This window comes from Cervus elaphus, chromosome 9 (genome assembly GCF_910594005.1).
Source record: "Cervus elaphus chromosome 9, mCerEla1.1, whole genome shotgun sequence".
Lineage (NCBI taxonomy): Eukaryota > Metazoa > Chordata > Mammalia > Artiodactyla > Cervidae > Cervus > Cervus elaphus.
Genome location: NC_057823.1, coordinates 69,254,851 through 69,276,161, shown reverse-complemented (window position 1 = coordinate 69,276,161; position 21,311 = coordinate 69,254,851). Strand labels below are relative to the sequence as shown.

The 21,311-nt window shown below is 38.3% G+C and overlaps 1 protein-coding gene across 1 annotated transcript in view; it reads left to right on the top strand.

Moving 5' to 3' along the window:
- Nucleotides 1–19,050, top strand: part of LOC122700486 (hepatitis A virus cellular receptor 1-like) — a 28,254-nt gene extending 9,204 nt beyond the window's left edge. Inside the window, exons 5-10 of the mRNA XM_043913397.1 lie at nucleotides 5,951–6,166; nucleotides 7,120–7,215; nucleotides 10,114–10,169; nucleotides 13,902–13,974; nucleotides 14,849–14,885; nucleotides 17,117–19,050. Of these exons, the coding sequence (XP_043769332.1) occupies nucleotides 5,951–6,166; nucleotides 7,120–7,215; nucleotides 10,114–10,169; nucleotides 13,902–13,974; nucleotides 14,849–14,885; nucleotides 17,117–17,219 (581 nt within the window). The 3' untranslated portion in view covers nucleotides 17,220–19,050. The remainder of the gene's footprint in view (nucleotides 1–5,950; nucleotides 6,167–7,119; nucleotides 7,216–10,113; nucleotides 10,170–13,901; nucleotides 13,975–14,848; nucleotides 14,886–17,116) is intronic.
- The last annotated feature ends 2,261 nt before the right edge of the window (nucleotides 19,051–21,311 follow it).

The following is a 21,311-nucleotide window of genomic DNA, read 5'->3' as shown; positions in this document are numbered from 1 at the left end:
ACCCACCCCAGTATTCTGGCCTGGAGAATTCCATGGACTGTATAGTCCATAGGGTCACAAAGAGTCAGATGACTTAGTGACTCTCTCTATCACTATACCTTGTTACATTCACCTTTTGGAAGTACAAACATATCAGAATGAAGGACTTGTGACTCTTTATCTCATTCTCACAGGAATTCATTAATACAAATAAAGTTAGACCACTGATCTTGGACATCTAAGGAAAGGTGGACTTGGCTGAGTTGACATGTTGTTATGAGGGAAAAGTAGAAATGCCAGAACAAGGTCAGGTAAATGAGAATCTGTCCTTACAATGAGCTGTGAATAGAGATCACTTCAGCCATTCTGAGGCCTAATCCAACACTTGGGGAGAAAATTTCAGTGAAGTTAATATTTATTCTGTTTCCTGAGTCAGGAACCAGGCTAACCACTTAAGTATTAATCCACTTAATTCTTACGATAACCCTATGCACTGTAGGTGTGACTCAATCCTACTTTATATTTGTGAAGACTGAGACACAGTGTCTAAGTTCATCGTTGGGAATCATATGAATAGAAAATGGTTGAGTCTAGATTGTCCCATTAATTTGAATTTTGGGGCCTCTCTGCATTCTATCCTGATCATAGAGCATGTATTTGGATGAATTTATCCTGATCTGACATCCTCACTGGAACCACCTTTATACAATTACCCTGTCTTTTCAGGGTGTCAATGTCTTACACAGTTTTGCTTCTAGCACCCTTTAATATATTTATGTAGCAGGAAATGTACTCATGCTGTAATAAAGTAAACATCAGATTTAAGGACTGAATAGATTTAAAATGCACGCGTTTGTTTTTTCAACTCAGGGTCCAGAGTTTATACTTCAGATTTCTGTTAGTTAAAAGTTTAGGTTTAATACAAATGGAGAATAATTTGACTTATGGGTGGGGAAATAGCTTGCCATTCAGAAGACCTGTTTATGATCAAATGTTCTATTTTTTGGATTAAAAAGATAGCTTTTACCTTTGGAGATTCCTAGAGCCTCCCCAACTCTTTGACACTTTGAAGTGACTCTGGAATCTGAGAAGTAACAGAAATATCACAACCTCTTAGCCAAACACGTCTGTTGGAACACATTGATTTCCTTTCACTCACACTGAACCGTGTGTGTATTCAACTAGGAGGGATCTGAAGGACTGGTCATTGAACTGAGTTTGGAAGAGAGGTCTTTAGGTTAAAACTGGGAATTTAGAGTCATGAAAGTTTATTTTTAAAAAAGTTTTCTTCCAGGCAGCACACTAGAGCTTCTGTTGACTTTCTCAATATTGATTTACTTTTTAAATTGATTTAATAGTTTGTGTCTACTGAGTGCATGGATTAGTGCTCCTGGTTTGAGGAACACGTGTAAGTTATGGCCTTTGTTTAAAACAGAGGTTCAGAAAGAAAGTCTTGGTGTATTTGTCCATAGGACCTCCGGGTGGATAAAACTCAGTGAGTATTACATGTATCCTGATAATTTCCCTCAAAGTCTGAAATTACAGTTGAGATTTACAGGGTAGAAAGGAGGAGAACACTGAAGAAGATCCACTGCAGGGGCATCTGTCCTCACATCCATTCCCTCTCTCTGCTCTGTGACCCTGTCCATGCTGGTCACCTAAAATACTCCTGCACTGGTTGGATGTGAAATCACATGAGCCCACCTGCTCCTCCCCCGTGCTGTGTTAACAAATCTCTTCTCTATGTCTGTGTCTCTATTGCTGGCCTACAAATAAGTTCATCAGAGTCATTCTTCTACATTATCTTCTGATTAAGATGAAATGTATTTTTTTTAATAAATAAACAAAAATTAAGTCATTAGGAGCAGTGGAGAAAAGAAAGATGCCCACAATGACCCAAACTAGAGAAAGAAGTTAAGCCAAAAAGGTCTTTCACAGATTTCAGTTGAATAAAGACTCTGATCATCAGACTTTCTTGTTGCCCTGTTTTTAGTTCCTAAAGTGAGCCACATCCTGTTGTAGATTTGAGCATTTGGGGACGCAAAAACAAACAAAAGAAAAAACCGAAATGCTACTACCAAAAGCAATGACTAAACAAAGAAACGAAAAACTCCACAAAAAAACAAAGACTGCTAAGAACAAGAGTAAAGGTGATGTTGAAATGTGAAGTCCACGGTGAGCAAGTAAAAAGAAGACCAATGAGAGGCAATAAGGAAAGTCCAAGTTTGGGAGCTCTTGTTCAGGCAGCACCACTAACCTGCCTGGAAATTCTTCGGTTCTCTCAGGGGAAGGGATATAAGAATCTTACTAAGAGACAAATGATCAACTCTGCACATCAGATGAGATGTCTGATAGAAAGTGAAGGAGAGATTTCAAGATAGGAGAAAGGAAACATAGCCCTGAGAAATCCCAGTGAAGTTTTTTAGTGAGAAATGAAAGATGAGTTAAATAACACGGGATATCTGTCCTGTGAAAGGAGTGACCAGAACACAACTGCAGAAGGACAGGGTACCAGGAACATTGCTCTGTGGCTCTTTACCAAGACTCTAACTTTGGACAGTACTTTGCCTTAATGTAACCTCAAGAACTTGGATATTCTTAGCTGATTTTCTGTGCTGGTTAATATGTGCATCTCCCTGGAAAGATGTGTAGATGGATAATTAGGAACTTGAATAAGGTCAGGAAATCCACATTGTTGTTCTTGTGAAGAGAGTGTATTAGTGCCAGCTCCAAGGCCCTGGTCCATGAACATTTAATATCACTGGTATGAACTCAAGTTTAACTGGGTGCCCTTCTTAATATGCACAGTTGTAGGCTTTATGGGAATTCTAAGAGTATAAAAAGTGAAATAATTCTGTCTATTGTTAAACTCTCCACATCATCATTTAGAGTAGATTTATTAATAATAATAAAATATCTATATGGCAGGGTAATACCTCATGGCCATCCTTAAATTTTTCTCTAAGAAAGTATCAAAGAGTAATTCCTGATTTTAGTTTTGTTATTATTGTTGGAAATTTTCCTATGCAAATTATACATTATTCTTCCTTTCTTGTCCCTCTTTATGCCCCAAATATTTCTTGTTCCAAACATTATGAGCTAAAAGGAAATATTTGTGAAATTAATATTTCTTTGAGCACAGAGAGTGCAGTTCTTCTTGACAGTGGCTTGCATTGCTGCGTATTGAGAAGAGAGGGTAGTTCAATGACATAAAAAAACATCCTAGAGTTGTGTATTAAGACACGTGAGCTTGTATTCCTATTTACTTTGATCACTTGCTGTGAGCTTCCGTGGTTTTTTGTTTGATATAACTTCTTCTTTCATTAACAAGGAAAAAAGAGGTTCCTGTAATCTTGTTTTCTAATCACTCTTGGTATAAAATAAGTTTATCTACACAAATAACTGTATTTGTGTAGAATGAAGTGTTAACACTAACCTTGATTCAAGACCATAGGCTAGAGGAACTTCCCAGTCAGAAAGCTATCCCCTAAAGTAGTCCTTTAGTAGTGCTAGTTGGTTCATGAAAGAGCATTCACTGTTCCACACTGAGATATAGTAAAAATTTTTATGGAGCTGAATTTATTCCACTTGAAGAACTGTCCTTTGCTCTGAGATTATTTCTTAACAGAAATTTTAAATATCCTTTCCTAACATTTTAGGACTTACAGAGAATTTCACATGTGTAAAATAGGTGATATAATGTCTGGTCAAGTATTTGTATAATTTGGCTTTAACAGGGGCCAATTCAGTCTTGTTGCACATACATTGTATGAGCCTTTATACTATAGAGTTTCACCTCCTCCCTCTGCCATGTCTTGGATTTTTTGAAGCACATTTCACACCGTATCACTAAATTACTTCTTTAAAAATTAAAATGGGCTTATTGCAATAAGAAAACACTTGCATCTCAATAAATGTTCACTGGTAGCTTTTAAGAGTTTTGTGAAATAAAAAAATCAGGAAAGTTTACATTGTTCCATCTTGATGTAGACATCCTACTTTTTCTTACCTTTTGATGAAAGGACAAGATTCTTCAGGATTTCCTGGTTTCTGGTACTCTTTCCTAATGAATGTTCTCCCACAAAAGTCTTCTATTGCAAACAGAACACTATATCCAGGCCTACATAAGTTATGTCTCTTTTTTGCTTTAAATGAATTTGATATTGCAGTCTTCCAACTTTTTATTCTGTGTCCTTGAGGAAGGCAGGTGAAATAAGGTCAATTATGATGCAGAGACCATGACCCTAGCGAAACTGCATCTAGGAGTCAGTTAACGGAAGCCAAAGAGGCTGACCATAGAGACATGTAGGAAAGAGACAGCTTGGGAGGAGATCATTTTTGGAGTTGTGATATTATATGATTGGTCTAGCTGAATATATTTTTTAATGACATAGGAGGAAATTAGGGAAATTTTGTAGTGCTCAGAAATCTTTAAGAGATGAATATTTACAAATTCACTGCCCTGTCCAGAGGGAAACCAGTCCATGACTGAGCCAAAGTGACTCTCTGCCTCCAATCCAATTCTTTGCTTAAGTTTTCTTGCACTTTTGACAGGATGAACTTACTTTTCAACCTTCTGTTAAGGTTCTTCCTCAGCATCTCCTTCTACCCTTAGCTTCCTAGCTTCTTCCTCAGGAAATATTTTCCACAAAGGAAGACAGTTAGTTAAAAAAGCCAAGTAGACTTCCTCCTTGTTATAGTCCTTTGGTCAGATTTTTTTGCTTGCTTCCTCTTTTTGTCTAGATTTGATTTCAAAAAGAATGGAGGGGATTGGGGTGCACTTTTCATCAAAACCTCTGACTACACTTTTAGACCAGGATTGGCAAATTGTAGCTCCAGGACCAGATCAGATTGTAAAACAGACTCACCAACAGTTTTATAAATAAAATTTTATTGAAACACAGACTCAGCTATTCACTTATATACTGTGAATGGCTATTTTCACACTGATAGATCAGAGCAATTATCACTGAGATCACAGGGCCCCCAAAGGCTAAAATACTTACTAATGCCTTGTACATAAATACTTGTTGAAAAAAGATTTTGTTCTTGAGGGCAAAATTGGCTAGTTTCCAAATTAAGCTGACTTGATCCCTTCAAATGTGTTTTCACAGCAGTTGTCTCATATTCAAGAGACTTGATGTTCTAATTTATATTTTGTAGAGTTGAAAATCGAGAATACTGCTTGTGGGCAAAATAGATGTCCCTTAAGAAAAAAAGTCCACATTCTTGAGTCTACCCTAAACTTTTGCTCTTGTGCCACTGTGTTTTGACTCACTTCTAATTTCAGTTCTTTCTCTGGGTGTCTCTGAGGACTTCAATAAGTGATTTGGAATCCTACAGGATTTCTGGTTCTGGAAAGCGCCAAAGTTATTACCTGAGGTTATTATCTCTTATGTAGAAAGGAACCTTAAAACATCTAGTCCTCCTTCTAACTAAGTGCATAATGCATCTGTGTTATCTAGTGTATGCTTTTCGTGTGAATTAATCTGCATTTAGGATGCAAGTCTTTTGGAAGGGTCCTCATAAGGCTGACTGATAGAATGGCATTTCTTCGGTAAATATTCTGTTTCTTAGGAGCTATTATTTAGGTCCTAGTCATATACCACTGAGAAGGCAAATGTGGCTTCAGGATCTAGACGTTTTCCCCTTACTCACAGATGTTTATTTAGATACATAAATATAATATACCTGACTAGTTTTTACAAAGTGTTCAGCACAAATCCCAGGTATGATTGTTTTCAGGTCCATACCTCCCCAGATTTTATCCTTTCAATGCAGCTGTTTTATTGTTGTGACCATGTCTTCACTTACCCCTCAGTCAGAGATTCTAGTTGACCAATGATGTGAACTCCGGGTTCATGGGAGATAAGTGTTCATTTCTGCCTGAGGACAGTCTCTTTGGTTGTATTGATTCATAGGCTCTTATTTCCTGCAGTATGATGAATCCTTGCTCTCATGTTGATTTTAGCTCCACCTACAACAGTGAACCCCAGTATTACTACAGAAAGCACAAGGACCAGTACTGCCGAGAATCCAGGAACAACCAACACCGCTACTCCAACAGGGAACACCACTATTCCAGAAAGGGACAGCACTACTATAGTAGTCACGAATCCTCATATGACAACGGGGGCCTTGACCTCTGCCCTTCCAATGCCCACTCCCACAAAGGACCTCAAGCCAGGTAAACAGTTGTGTTTCCAAGCCCAGAAGCCTTTAAAGGATTGGATATAGACCATCCTGGGCGCAGTGTTAAGGCTGAGGTATAGTCTAGGTATAGTCTAGCCTATTAACAGGCTTCCAAATCTGGCACTACTAACTTGCCTGGAAATTCTGTGGTGCTCTCAGAGGAAGGGATATAAGAATCTTTTTAAGAGACAAATGGTCAACTCTGCGGATGAGATGAGATGAATGATAGAAAATAATGGAGAGATTTCAAGAAAGGAGAAAGGAAACATAGCTCTGAGAAATCCCAGTGAAGTTTTTTTGTTGAGAAATGAAAGATGAGTTAAATAACACAGGATATGAGTCCTGTGAAAGGAGTGACCAGAACACAACTGCAGAAGGAACCAGGGTACCAGGAACATTGCTCTGTGGCTCTTTACCAGGACTCAGACTTTGGACAATATTTTGCCTTAATGTAACCTCAAGAACTTGGATATTCTTAGTTTATTTTCTGTGTTGGTTAATATGTGCATCTCTCTGGAAAGATGTGTAGATGGATAATTAGGAACTTGAATAAGGTCAGGAAATCCAGATTGGGGTTCTTGTGAAGGGACTGGCTTAATGCCAGCTCCACGGCTATGTTCCACAAACATTTAATATCACTGGTATGAACCCAAGATAACTAGATGTCCTTCTTAAGATGCACTGTCGTAGGCTTTATGGGAATTTTAAGTAAATATAAAGTGAAATAATTCTGTCTTTTGTTAAGTTCTCTAGCTCATCATCTAGAACAGATTTCTCTATGACAATGAAATAGCTATATGGTAGGGTAATCCCTGATGGCCATCCTTGATTTTTTCTCTAAGAAAATGCAAAAGGGTAATTCCTGATTTTAGTTCTGTTATTTTTGTTGGTGGTGGAAATTCTCCTCCACAAATTGAATCCCATTTTCCATTCTTGTCATTCCTGTAGCTTCTTCATCTTCCACCACGCAGACTGCAGGAACCCAGTCTACCTGCACACGTAAGACAAGTGTAACACACCCACCAAGGCACTCTTACACAACAGGTAACTTCAGTTTCTTTTCGGAACAGCTGGGAGCTTTGAAGTTTTGATAGATATTAGCACATTGTTAAGAGCACATATTCTGGATTAAGACAAGTCTGAATTGAGTGCCAGTACTGATTACTCCAATTAGCTACGCCACTAGAGCAAATATCTTACCATCTTTGAATCTGTGTTTACCCTGTGGAAAATGGATTGAATGTTACTTATTCTTATGAGGATTAACTGAGATAAAAATCTTAGGGCACAGTTAAAATGTAAGTGATAGAGTGGCAATTATGATTATTACTTAGAATGTCTAGATGTATGTACAACTGAGTATATATGAAGCTTGTCTGACCTGAAAATATCCGCATGCATATCCATATTTTTCTAAATTAAATGAACCAGCCTTGATTTTCAACTTATTTCTTGGCTCACTTCCCTGGACAGAGCCTTAAAAGTATTAAATCCAAACTAAGCTGGTCCAGACCAAACTAGTCATCTGTTTGCATTTCCTCTAAGCTCCAGAGACTACACAGAGCCATGAGTCTCCCCTGCTGTCTTGTCAAGCTTTCATTCCATGTGGACACTTTGAGATGGGTTGAGGACATGGACACCAGCACCAAAGATGCATGCCCCTCTGAGATTCTGCTATTCCACCCCTAAAGTACTCCCTATTCTCCCTAATTTGGGCAGGTCTATATTCTTTGGGATGTAAGATTTGTCTGTCTTTCCTGTGATGGAGAAAGGTAATGCTGAGTCCTGTCGTCTTTCCCAGCTAACTCTGTTACCCATGGTGGTAAATTTGGGGAGTGCCCCATGTGAACCCCTTTGTAATGCAGAATTGGCTTATGTGTCCTTGCACCTGTGAAGCATCCAAGCAAGGTCGGGCTTTGCAAGACTCCTCATGAATATGACTCATCATGCTCAGGAGTTGCTAATCTGTAGCAGACACCCAGTATGGCCTACATTTTGCCGATCATTCAAAGACACTCTTAATTGAAAATGAACATGCAGTGGGACTCAGAATGGGACCAATTCAAATTGGGATTAGCTAATAGTTACATTTGGTTTGGAAAGTGGAATCCTTGGTGTGAACTCTTTCTAGGCACAAAAACAAAAAGAAAGCAGATTAAAATACAGGTAAGAGCAGCTGGAGCAATTCCACCCCGCACTTTTAGGCTAAGAGGAAGAACAAAGTAGGAAATGGGAAATTGTTCTCTTAAATATGTCACTAAAACCTGGTCAAGGTAGACTTGCCCGTGTGGGACAGACATGGGAACAACTGTGTCCCCATGACCTCTGTGACTGCTGCCGTCTTGGCAGCATCACTGAGGCCCTCCGGCCAAATCCTCACAGTGCCCGAGTCACACTTGAGTGGGTTAAAGCCTCACAAAGCAAACGGTGTTAGTCCAGAAGGAATTTTGGTCACCATATGGCCTTTTACCTACCTTTGCAGACAAATGTGCCAGTAAACTGTTGTATATTATCTCACTTAATTCTTCTAGGGCAGGTTTACTTCTTGCCATTGCCAGCCTGGGGAGGACCTTTAGTTCTGCTTTGGAGCCAAGCAGCTTCCAATTCAACTGCCCACCCATGGCAGCTTCAAGCCTCATGCCCATGGGCAAATTGTTTCATTCCTCACTGCATGTTTGTAAGGCATGAAGGACATGATATTTGGAAAGTTCATTGCATGGTGTTCCCCGCTCCATTGCTCCTATTATTATATAACAACATAATAGTATAGATAGTATAGTTGATATTTTTCCAATATGCTGCTTAGCACCTTTCATGCATCATCTAATGTGACTACGCTCTGAAACAGGTGCTATCAACAGCTTGCAGTTCAAGGTTACCCAAGTTAGAAAATTATATATTTACATGCATACATATGTAAATGTATATGTAAAGGACCTTAATCAAGGTCACGTTGGTAAGGGACATTGTCAACACTGAAGTCAAATTTTATCTGACTCAAATCCTTGGTGTTTTTACAACATCACCCATTCTGTAGAGTGCTTGGTATAGAATAGATACTCAGTAAAGAGAGAATTCTGTATTTGGCCTATAGTTGCTTAGGAGGGTCAACAGTATATGTTCTGTGTGACAAAAGAGATATTTCAAAATGTTATTAAAATCTGAATATTCAAAATTAAGACATAATATGTATATGGATACTACCTAAAACTTTAATATAAAAACACATTATATTACAGGATAGTATGTTATATTTATGATATATGTTATCTCAGCCCCAAGGCCAATGTAGGATAACTATATACATATATATAAATAGTATATATATAAATATATACACACTATATATACACTATATTTGCCTTGGGGGCTGATGTAGCGTGTTTTTTATAGCACTTTTGGATCAATATCTGGGCACATTGTCACATAATGTAGGAGTTGGATGCCACCTGTTTGGGATATCTTAGTGCATTTCTCTAATATTTTAAATGTAAAACCAATATACCATCCATTTGCACAGGGCAGTTCTGTTCTTTGGTATGCAGTGGCTTCTGAGCACTCATTGGCAGTTTCTCAGCTGTTGTGAAAAATCTGACTACCTACCTTAAATGGTAATTTTTAACCTAGCTCTGAGAATGGGCCACTACGACTCCTTGAAATTGTAGGTAAACTTTCTGTGAACCTGCACCTTTTTCCACAGAGACAAAAAAGGGTTCCATTTTGGAAGGGACCATGATAAAATGGTTAAGAAGCACAGGTTGCAGGTTAAATTAGTAAATGTCATTGACTTGGTATAACTCCTGTAGTGCCTACAGTATCTGGCCATATGATTATTCAACTTTTCTCATTCATTACCAGATGGCAATGGGAATATACTGGTGTTTGCAGTGAAAATTTAATATTTCTTTATAATTCTAATTAATTTTCCTTCTTGTTTAGCAGGTGGGAATGCCACTGCAATAAACTTTCCAAGTGCTGTTTGTTGTAGCATTCAAACTGTAAGCATATTCCTTTCTATTTTTTTAACTGGGTTCACTTGTATGTCTCCCTAGAAGCAAGTTACATTTAGAGATTATTATTGTAAGACTAGACTAGTCCATAGATTGATTCTTTGTAATCCATAAAACAAAGTAAAAAATGAATCTGACTCTTAAATAGGGATACTTTGTGCTCAGTCACTGGGTCATGTCTGATTCTTTGCAACCCCATGGACTATAACTTTCCAGGCTCCTCTGTCAATGGGATTGCTCAAGCAACCCCCTAGAGTGGGTTGCCATTTCCTCCTCGAGGGGATTTTTCTGACCCAGGGATTAAACCTGCATCTTTTGAGTCTCCTGCATTCGCAGGCAGGTTCTTTAGCACTGAGCCACCTGGGAAGCCCAGAGATGCTTTAATTAATTTTAAAAAGTTTATATAGATGCACTAGTTTGTTAGAAACACCTGAAAAGTGGTATTGTACTCTACACACACACACACTCTATATACACACCCTCTACAGACTTTCTCCTGGCAAGAAAATCAGGGAAAAAAGAATGAATTAATTCAAGGATAATGAGTAACATTATTACCAAGGAAGATTGTGATCCTTGTTAGAGAAGTAACATGCCTTGAAATGATGTGGTGGAATGGGGGCAATCCCAACCCAAAATTTTATGCTAATGAAAGTGTGCTTGCTTAAATATATGCCTCTAATATTTTTTTTCCAAGTTAATTGTCCTTCTAGAAAGAAATTTTGAGGCCACTGCTAAGTCTTTCCATGTACAATCCTCCCCATATGATGACTTATTAAGGCCCTAAGGTCTTGAACAACTTTATGATTCTGTAGGATGTTCTCACACATTTTCACAGTTAGCTTGAGAGAAAAATCTAAGGAGTTCTAGTCTCATGAAGTTCATCAAAGCCTCATCTTTGAAGAATTCTTTGAAGAATTTATTAATAGGACATTTTCTTTTGGCTCCCTTGGGCGATACAACTTTCTTTTTATTGTGTACAAATAACTCTTAGAAGCAATAAACAAAAAGAGTTTAGGTATGAAAGTAATCGTGATCATAAGTGGTGGGTAATTGCAGCACGGCCATTGTAAGAGAAAGTCCAGCTCCAGAAAATGGGGTTATTTAGTATGAGGTCAAATGGCCTATGCTGCATGCCTTAGTGACAGAGAACACCACCACAAGATTTTAATCACTCTCATGGTATGGGTACTGACTGATCTGATGGATATGGACAGAATTTGCTTATGCCTGTTAAATAGCAGAACTGCCACCATGTAAGTGACTGTTGTATTTTTATATAGTCAGATTATGCTGAATTTAAAAAAGAAACAAATATCCTAAATGATGAAATTGTTCTTAGCTGCCAGGCAGGTATGTTTAGCAGAAAGTAAAAGCTATATCTGGGCTTCCCTGGTGGCTCAGTGGTAAAGAATCCACCTGCCAATGTGGGAGATGTGGGTTTGACGTGGGAAGATCCACTGGAGAAGGAAGAGGCAACCCACTCCAGTATTTTTGCCTGGGAAATTCCTTGGATGGAAGAGCCTGGCGGGTATAGTCCATGAGGTTGCAAAAGAGTTGGACTCGACTTAGTAACTAAACCACAACAACAACCAACAAGCATTATAGAAGCGAGTTCACAACAGGCAGTGGCAAAATCATGGGCTTTTTTGTGTCTTGACTCTTGAAGGTGTTATAGTGTCTCTCAGGTATCCTGAAAACCACGCAGCATATATTCTGTCCAGTAGTAAATCCATTTCCTGAACTCTACCTTAAGGAGAGAACTGAGCAAATATGTGAAGATGTATAAGAAAAGATGTTCATTGCTGCTATTTATAATCATGAAAATGTTATAAACAACCTAAATGTTCAATAACGAGATTAATTACTTAGTCAATTAAGCATGCCCACTTATGCCCATTAACAATGTTGTCACTGCAGTGTATTTACTGACATGAGAAAACAGTATCAATTGTTAAGCGAAAAAAATAATTTTTAAAATAGTGTAGGGACTTCTTTGATGGTCCAGTGGTTAAGACTCCATGCTTTTTATATAGACGTCACAGGTTTGATCCCTGGTTGGGGTACTTAAACCCCACATGCTCTGTGATATGGCCAAATATATATATATATATATATATATATATATACACAAAAATAAATGAAATACTGCATATGCTGTAGCATATACTGAATATGGTCACTGTTTCTATTAATAGAAATATTGGAGAAATAAAATTCTACAGGAGTATATTTAATGAAAAATGGTGATAGTGACTTTTCTGGACGTTGGAATTATGATTGATTTTTGTTTTCCTCTCTTTATGCTGAGCCACATATTCTAAAATGAACCTGAAGAGTTTATGTAACATAATATTTTTTAAAATGAAGCAAAGCCTGCTTCCTACCATCCCATTTTCCATCCAACCACTTTACCCCCAACATGTAAGGTGATAACACAGCTTTTTCCTCCCAAGACACTGGCCGTTCCCCCTTTAAGCAAGGATCGCTCAGAGGCTAAGCCACTCTCTGGATTCCTCATTTTGTTTGTCAGGAACTACATAATGTACCTTTCCCAAGAACCTTATTTAATCTGCTAATGACAGACAAACAGAGGTTCAAAGGGGTTAAATAGCTTGTCTAGTGTCACACAGCAACTAAGTAAAGTTAAGCTGAAATTCTGGCTCCAGAGTTTAAACTCTAATGCAGACTTAATGTGAATAAACTTCAGACTTAATCTTTTGCTCTGGTCTTCCACTTTTTCTCTGTTAAGATACCTTTCCTGCAGGCCATCTTTAGGATTAGAGTTAAGTTATGTAAAGGGTCAGACATGATGCCTGGTGTATTTTGCGGTTTACCACAAGAGGTGATTCCTTATAAGGCACACCAGGAGGCTTAAAAAAACTGTATTTTTTCCAATTGTACAGAATTTTAATTTTTAAGCAGCACCATATATATGAGCAGCTACTTCAAATCTACTTATAAAGAAATATATAGAATCTTGAATTCTAGTTTAAAAAAAATAAAGAGTTTTCTAACAAAAGGCCAAATTCAATAACTGAGCACATAAATGTAATACCACCATATTAACTTATATATGAACAAAAATTGTTTTCTAGTACCATAAGAGGATTATATATGAAAATACCTTATTAATTTTTAAAAATATATGTAATTTACATATAGTAAAGCAGACTCACTTGAAGCTTATAGTTTGAGTTTTGTCAAATGTATACACACCTTGCATGAGACAAGTGCTCCGGCCTGGTGCACTGGGAAGACCCAGAGGAATCGGGTGGAGAGGGAGGTGGGAGGGGGGATCGGGATTGGGAATACATGTAAATCCATGGCTAATTCATATCAATGTATGACAAAACCCACTGGAAAAAAAAATAATAATAAAAAAAAAAAGAGGAAAAAAAAAAATGTATACACACCTGTAAATACTACCCCAAGAAAGATATACAACATTTCTACCATTTCCAAATACATTTTGAATTTTAAGCTGTCTTAGAATTTCCCCATATGATTATAAATTCAGATCATTTGGTTTCACCCCTCATGATCCAGAACTAACCAAATATTAGTAAAGATAAATGTGTCTGGGTACATTATTTTAAAAAATGTTTTCTATCATAATTCTAACAAGATTTTTTTGTTTTTTGTTTTTTTTTTTTTGATCTGCTGATGTTTCATTAACCTGTGGTGCTGGCACATTATCCATGGATGATCGCCAATAAGGGAATCTACATTGGAATCTCTGTTATTGTCTTGTTATTATTGCTCATGGTTTTGGTATTCATGATTAGCAAAAGTAAGTCACCTCAGGACTGTGCCCACGGGGGTATTCTTGAGATAAGCTGCCTGTAGTCCTACATCTCACATGATTTCAATTTCACACAACTTCCTTGATTATTTCCTTGTTCCTTTTTAATCTTAAAAATATTTTCCCATAAAGAGAAACATTATATTTAAATTCTCCATAGGAGAAATTAAACATGGAGAGTTAGCATTGGTTGGGTAGAGTTGGGATTTGGAAGTCAAAGACCAGTATAATATATAAGATCTATTTACTTCTCTTTTTCTCATTCTCTCCAGAACAAATTTCTGTTGTTATAGGAGGTAAAATTGTTGAGGGTTTTACAGCACCCACTTAACAGAAGAAGCTCATGAGACTTTGGGAGGGTACATGATTTCAGAGCTAGGAGGAGAACAAAGGGTTTCACAAGAGTCATCCAGCGCCTCCTGGTCTCTTTCCACCAGTTCTGTGTGTGTGTGTGTGTGTGTGTGTGTGTGTGTGTGTGTACAAAACCTGTCATCTATGGGAGAAAACAATCTCTCATTTTAATTACACTGAAATATGGTTGTATTAAAGTAAGCTAGGGCATATGGATGAATATACTAATCATAATAAACACAAGATACTTAATAAAAAGGGGCTTATTTGACTCCTAGAGATTCAAGAAAAGTTAACCTGGAGTTATCAGAGAAGGGTCCAGATTGATTTGTTTCCTCCTTTTTTAAAGCATTCTTTCTGTTAAGTTAACTTTTTTAGGCTCTGATGTCCATACAGATTTTGTTCACATTAAAGTAATAACAGAAATAATATGCTTGTTTGATTTTTAAAGAAATCTCGTGAACTCTTTGGCTTACAAGCTTAATTTTCTCTTCATTTTCCCACAATTTAGAATCTCTTTGCCTGGGTAACAGGATGAGGCTACTACGGTAAGTTTGAAAGATTTTTTTGTCAATGCCTTTTGATGTTCTTACTCGGGTAAAAATGCGGAAGATTTCTTCGTTCCTCTCCTCTTTTTCTTCTGAGCTCTCCATTTTATACTCTGGGATTCTGAAAAATCCAGTTTATTGAGCACCTCCACTGCTGTCCGACCTTCCAGTGATGATTTTAGCATCTCTATTTCCCTGAAATTGTGCCAGAATTGCTACAGAACAGCACTTCTCACCTAACCTGTTAAAACAAGACACTAAATTGCATTTTGTGTGATGGGCCGTTTGTACGAGTTGTTTGGTTTGTTATTTGACTTCATTCAGTGCCTTGTTTATTGAATTCTTATTATATTCTCTGAAGAGATGAGCAGAACAGACAGAAACATATAAATGAATAAGCAGGGAACTTATAGAACTTCCAGAGAAATACCATGGGGAATACAGAGACAGACAATAGACTATGTGAGTGAGCCCCAAAGGAGCAGAAGGCAGCTCTGCAAAGATCTGGAGGAGGACAGCTCCAGGCTGAAGATGCACAAAGGCAGCAGGTGGGGCCGTGCCTCCAACCCTCCGTAGTTCGCAGCCTTGCCCTTTGTTCCACACCCAGCCTGCTCTGCTCAATTACATTAGCTGTGTGGCCTCATAGGCATTTGAATTTACAGTTGTGCAAATCTATCCCTCTGGCCAATGAAAAGTTAAATCCTCTTTGTATGCATCCCTGTAGTCATTTTCCCAAACACCTGTAAAGGTGGGAACCCACTACCTATTTTCAAATCCAAAGAGCCTGCTTCATCTGGTCCAGTTTAGGCTTTAAGCAAGGTCTGTCTTTGATAAAATCCATCCCTCTTAGGCTCCATCCATTACTCCTAGTTTCCCTTATTTGGATGTTTGTATACAGCCTTCCTTATGTATGAGTTAATCTCATGAGCCAGTGCACAGAACATGCCTTGAACAGTCCCCAGCATACTGCAAATGTTCCATAAATGCTGGCTTTTTATTGCAGGCATGACCTTCACAGCAATAAACCTGTGAGACAGGCACTTGTATTAATCTCAGGTTACAAATTGGAAAACAAGTTTAGAGATGTTAAGTGGCATCCAAGGTCACATCACACAGCAGGTAAAAGATTCCATCTTAGGTCCTTTAGAGTCCCAAACCCAGACTTTTAGGAGTTTTTGACTACCTGCTTCCAAGAATGGAAGAAAAGAAATACTCCCTATGGGCCAAAAAGTATGAAAAATAGCATCCTGTTAGTTCATTTTTGTCCTTTCACTGTTAAGGTTTTTTTAAGGTTCACTTTTAATCTCATAATTAGAAAAGAAAATATTTATTGCAGAAAATAATGTATAATATAGACAAACAACACAAAACAAAAAGGAAAAGTTCCTCATAATTTTATATTTGAGGAGCTATGTCACATTGACTTATCTTGAGCTACCAACACTTAAACTGTTTCCACAAATGTATAAGTAATTCATTTAAAGATCAGAGTTTAATGAAAATTCAGTGCATTATATATTATTTCTGGGAAGGCTTAGGTAATAAAAATTGTGACTATATATGCATCCTAAAAATGCAACGATATCAAAACTCCACAAATGACCTTTTCACATACTTGATACATGAGTGTGCATGTTACAAAATCAGGTAACCCATGACTTTATAATTTTCCACATAAGACATGGTTAAGATTTTTGACTCTATGATCCAGTGCAGATTTATGTGGAACAATACTGTTTTATTATATCCAGTAGCTCTAATATTTTGTATACTTAGATATATATATTCACCTTAAATATAAGATATAGATGACTAAATAGATTTAATTTGACCCTCACTAAATAGTCTCAGTTCACAGTTGGAAAAACACCAGCCAAACCAGTTCCTGACCATCTTTGAGAATGTGCATCCTAGTTTAATACTTTAATTTGAAGCCTGATATTAGTCTTCTTAGATTTTTCATTTTTTTATTCTGTGATATGAGTCTCTTGACAGACACCAATTTCAGGGTTTTTTTAAATTTTATTTTAATAACTGCTGAGATTTTCCATCTCATTATTAAGACTTTCCTGCAACTTCATGTTGACAACTCTGAAAGCTTCTTTCACTCCATAGGCTGTGGAATTGGCATCTGGGAAATGCAAATACCTGATCTTGCCTGAACATAAACAACTATGCAGCTCATACTTGAGAAGTGGTACTTTTCTCTTACTGTGTTATTCTTTCTGCAGTATGATTCCATTGAAAGATTCTCAGATTGGAGCTTTGAAAGATGCAACCATGAAGCCTGTCCGAGCAGAAGACAATATCTACGTTATGGATGAAACTCTCTAAGTCACGGGTTGAGATCTGGTGGCCTGCTAAGGTGTTATGTCCTCACTGTAGAAGACAGTGACCAGATATCACCATGTCAGAGTCCTTTCAAGCAGCAGGACAGTTTTTTGGTCAGTTTCCCATGGCATTCCAAGGAGTCAGGGATATTGGGTAGAGTGAGTCTAGCTCATCTGTGCACAGTCAACCTCTGTCACACAGTCCTAATTTTTTATACTAAAAGTGGCTCAGTCTTTCTGGTCATTGGAGAGCCCTCTCCAAAACATGAAATGTACTCTTTAGAATTGTACATTCTCTTTAGACCCTTTGAATCCTATTATCCATCAAGAATTCTCATTGAGAAGACAGATAACACACTTCTACTTTGGTTAACAAACTGTCAAGAAATGAATACAACAAAATCAGCAAACCCAACTTGGGACTAAATGACTTAACATGAAAGCATCTCATGATTCTTTTTTCTATTTAAGTGACCCCAAATGTTAGATTCCTAAGTACATTAAGGGTTTCAAATCATGGGAGTGTGCTGGTTTTTATTTACCCATTGGGAAAATAAAAGTGAGTGTGATTTTGCCATTAGAGGTAGGTCTGGTTTCTCAGGGCTCTGGAAATAGAAGGCATTAAGTGCTTTCCTGGGGACCAGAATGGTATTTTAGCAGTTAGAAGAAGGTAGGGAAGTGAGTGGTCCACAGAAACACCAGGGGAAGAAAATCCATTGCCATGTGATTTACACTGTTTCTGCTACATTGGTACTACAGTTCTAGGTGCTTATGTAAACAACTGGCAGGCTCTAATGGAATCTTAAGAATGTGGCAGGGCAGAAATAAATATAAGGAAAAAAGAGGGGCAGAGTAGCAAAAAAGGCTTTCTGCCTTGGAAAAGCGTGTTTGCAAGTATAGTAGTGTTTTTTGAGACTAATCCAGCATTTCCAAAACTTGTTTGAAACCCCTAAGCACAGTGACTGCTGACATACCCAGTAGCATTCTGTGAAACAAGACCTGGGGCATGGGAGAAAGCAGGTGGTACTCAGAATTAGAGACAGAACTTGAGTTCTAATCCTAACTCACACCAGTAATATTTGGATGGCATTATGGTAAATCCTTCCTTATGCCTAAATTTTTAATATATTTTTAAATGAAGTGTAGTTAATTTAGAGTGTTGTGCTGATTTTTTTTTTACACATATTAGAATTATTTTCACACACACATTGGTGTTCAGTGGTAATTCCAGTGACATTTACTTTTGGGAGAAAGATAAAAGTGAAAAAGACTACAGAAATACAAGGTTTTGTGTGTGCTTGTGTGGAGTCTGTAGTGATAGGAAGGAGATCTACCATCAGTGTTCAGTAAATAATTTCAATAGTGCTGCAAATCTCTTGGCATATGGTCCCTTTTATTATTTTTTGAATTACATTTCTGTTTTGGAAAAGTCTATACTGGGTAATTTGGCTCTTATCTTATACTGTAGAAAAATTTGTTTACAACCAAGGGGAAGAATGATTTATAAAGAGGGAAGGGGAGGTATTTAGTTAATACTAAATTATTTTCTGTATATATATCAATCATATAGAAAATACTGACTTGCTTTTGATCTTTTGAAATGATGAGCTTACATTTTATACAGTTGATCTTGGGGCATTAGGAGACTGGTGTATTAATAATTAAAATCATATATTTGAACTTAGAAAATTTTATGCATCTTTAAAAAGTAGATGAACCAAGCTTTCACTAATGGCTATGAAGATAATTTTATGAGTACATGAAAGTGTGAGAGACTTCTTATCACAACTTTCATTCATATGTACACTCATTAATTAAACACACTTCTGTTTTCATTTTGGAAACTGACTTGTTTTCTTATTTTCATCATTTACTTGAGGCCAGGCATCTTCAACTCCTTGTGAAGCTCTGGGCTTCACAGGACAAGGGCAAGTGGGACCAGAGTTGAGAGTCAAGGTGCCTGGAACTCCTCTAGGTGCTGGGGATGGAGCAGAGAACAACCCTCAACTCCAGTTCGCAAGAAACTCCATTCAGTAGGAAGGAAACTGTGGCACCATCAGTTCTGGTACTGATGATGCTAAGGAAAAAACAGGTACACTGACCGAGCTGAACTCTTCAAACATGGCATTTGGGGCCAGCTAACCATTTGTGGGGGATTGACAAGGGGTGCTAGTGGTGAAAAATCTGCCTGCCAGTGCAGGAGATTCAAGAGACGTGAATTCAATCCCTGGGTTGGGAAGATCCCCTGGAGTAGGTAATGGCAACCCATTGCAGTATTCTTGCCTGGAAAATTCTATGGACAGAGGAGCCTGGCGAGCTACAGTCCATGGGGCCACAGAGAGGCAGACACAACTGAGCGACTAACCACACACACACACACACAACCCACAGTAGGAGGGCTGTGCTGGGCGTGTGGGACTATTTGTTAGCATTCCCGACCTCTGCCCACTAGGGGGCACTTGTGTCACCCCAGGTAGTGACAACTGCAAACGTCTATAGGCCTTACCAATGTCTCCTGTGAGGCAACGTCACCCTCGGTTAAAAAATGCTGTGATAAGCCTAGGCTGGATGCATGAGACAAGTGCTCGGGCCTGGTGCACTGGGAAGACCCAGAGGAATCGTGTGGAGAGGGAGGTGGGAGGGGGGATCGGGATGCGGAATACATGTAAATCCATGGCTGATTCATGTCAATGTATGACAAAAACCACTACAATATTGTAAAGTAATTAGCCTCCAACTAATAAAAATAAATGAAAAAAAAAACCCAAAAACTATGTAAGCCAAAAAAAAAAAAAAATGCTGTGATAGAGGATGCCTGGAGGGTGTGGGGGTGTGGGGAACTGGTGTAGCTTTGGCTGGGCTCATCAGGAGCTGCTTCTCAGAAAGCAGGGACTTTGAGTGAAAGCCAAGGAATGTGTAGGTGGCCCCTGAGGGAAGAAATCCAGCAAGTGCAAAGGTACTGAGGTAGGAAGAGCTTGTATATTAAGAGGGAGAAAGTAAGGTGTGTTCTAGTGTGGCTGAGGCAGAGTGAGTGAGGAAGATTGAAAAGAAATGAAGCTGGAGAATTGTGTGCCGGTTCAGGAGCTGATGCAAAGGGCTGTATAAATATATCTGTATGAATGTATCTGAGGAGAATCCCATTCCTGGAAATCAAAGCCTTTTGCTATCAAGAGTTAAACCTGCAGATTACATTTTAACATTTATTAACCTGCTTGGTGATACTGTTCTAAGTTCAGATATAAAAATCCAGTTTGGTTGGGGTGACAGGAGAGGGTACCTGGGGGAAGGAAGGGGATGGATCCTAGCAGCGAAGGGCTTTTCAAAGCACTGTGTGAGGGCGCCCAGGCCTAGGAAGGAGGCTCCTGAAAGAAGAGGGCCAAAGTTTGAATCACATGGGCCTGAAGGCAGCTGAATTCATTCTTTCTAGACTTACAGCTTGGAATCTGTGGAATGGAGCCATTGCTGCCTTCAGCTAGTTCGCGATGGATTTTTAAAATAGTTACATGTTCTAATGTACATTTTTAGAAAATAATGCATCAAAACTATGATTCAGTGGATATTTTTTAGGATGACTAAAATTTTAAAGTTAACCTAAAACTATTTGAGAGAACAATGGCAAAAGACAATGTGAGTATGGCAAAGGTTATGCAAATGTCTGAAGCCAGAGAGGCAATGAGTTAGACGAGTCGTCCCAACCTCCTGGGCCATGAACCAGTTCGGTCCAAGGCCTCTTAGGAACAGGGCCACAGAGCAGGAGATGAGAGAGAAAAACTTCATCTACTACTCCCCATTACTTCCCATAGATTGCATTACAGCATGAACCATCCTTCCCACCCCATCCCTGGAAAATTTGTCTTCCAGGAAACAGGACCCTGGTGCCAAAAAGGCTGGGGATTGCTAAGTTTGATCAACTGGGAACTCGTTAGAATACAGATTCCTAGGCTCTGTTCCTAGAGATTCTGATTCAGTAAGAAAGGAATTTATTTCATGTTTGTTTAAATAACAGAAGGTGACTTTAGAAGTAAAAATTTGACAGCAAAGGGTCTGAAAGAAAAGTTTTCTTTAGCAATGCATCTCCAGGAGATTCATTTCCCCC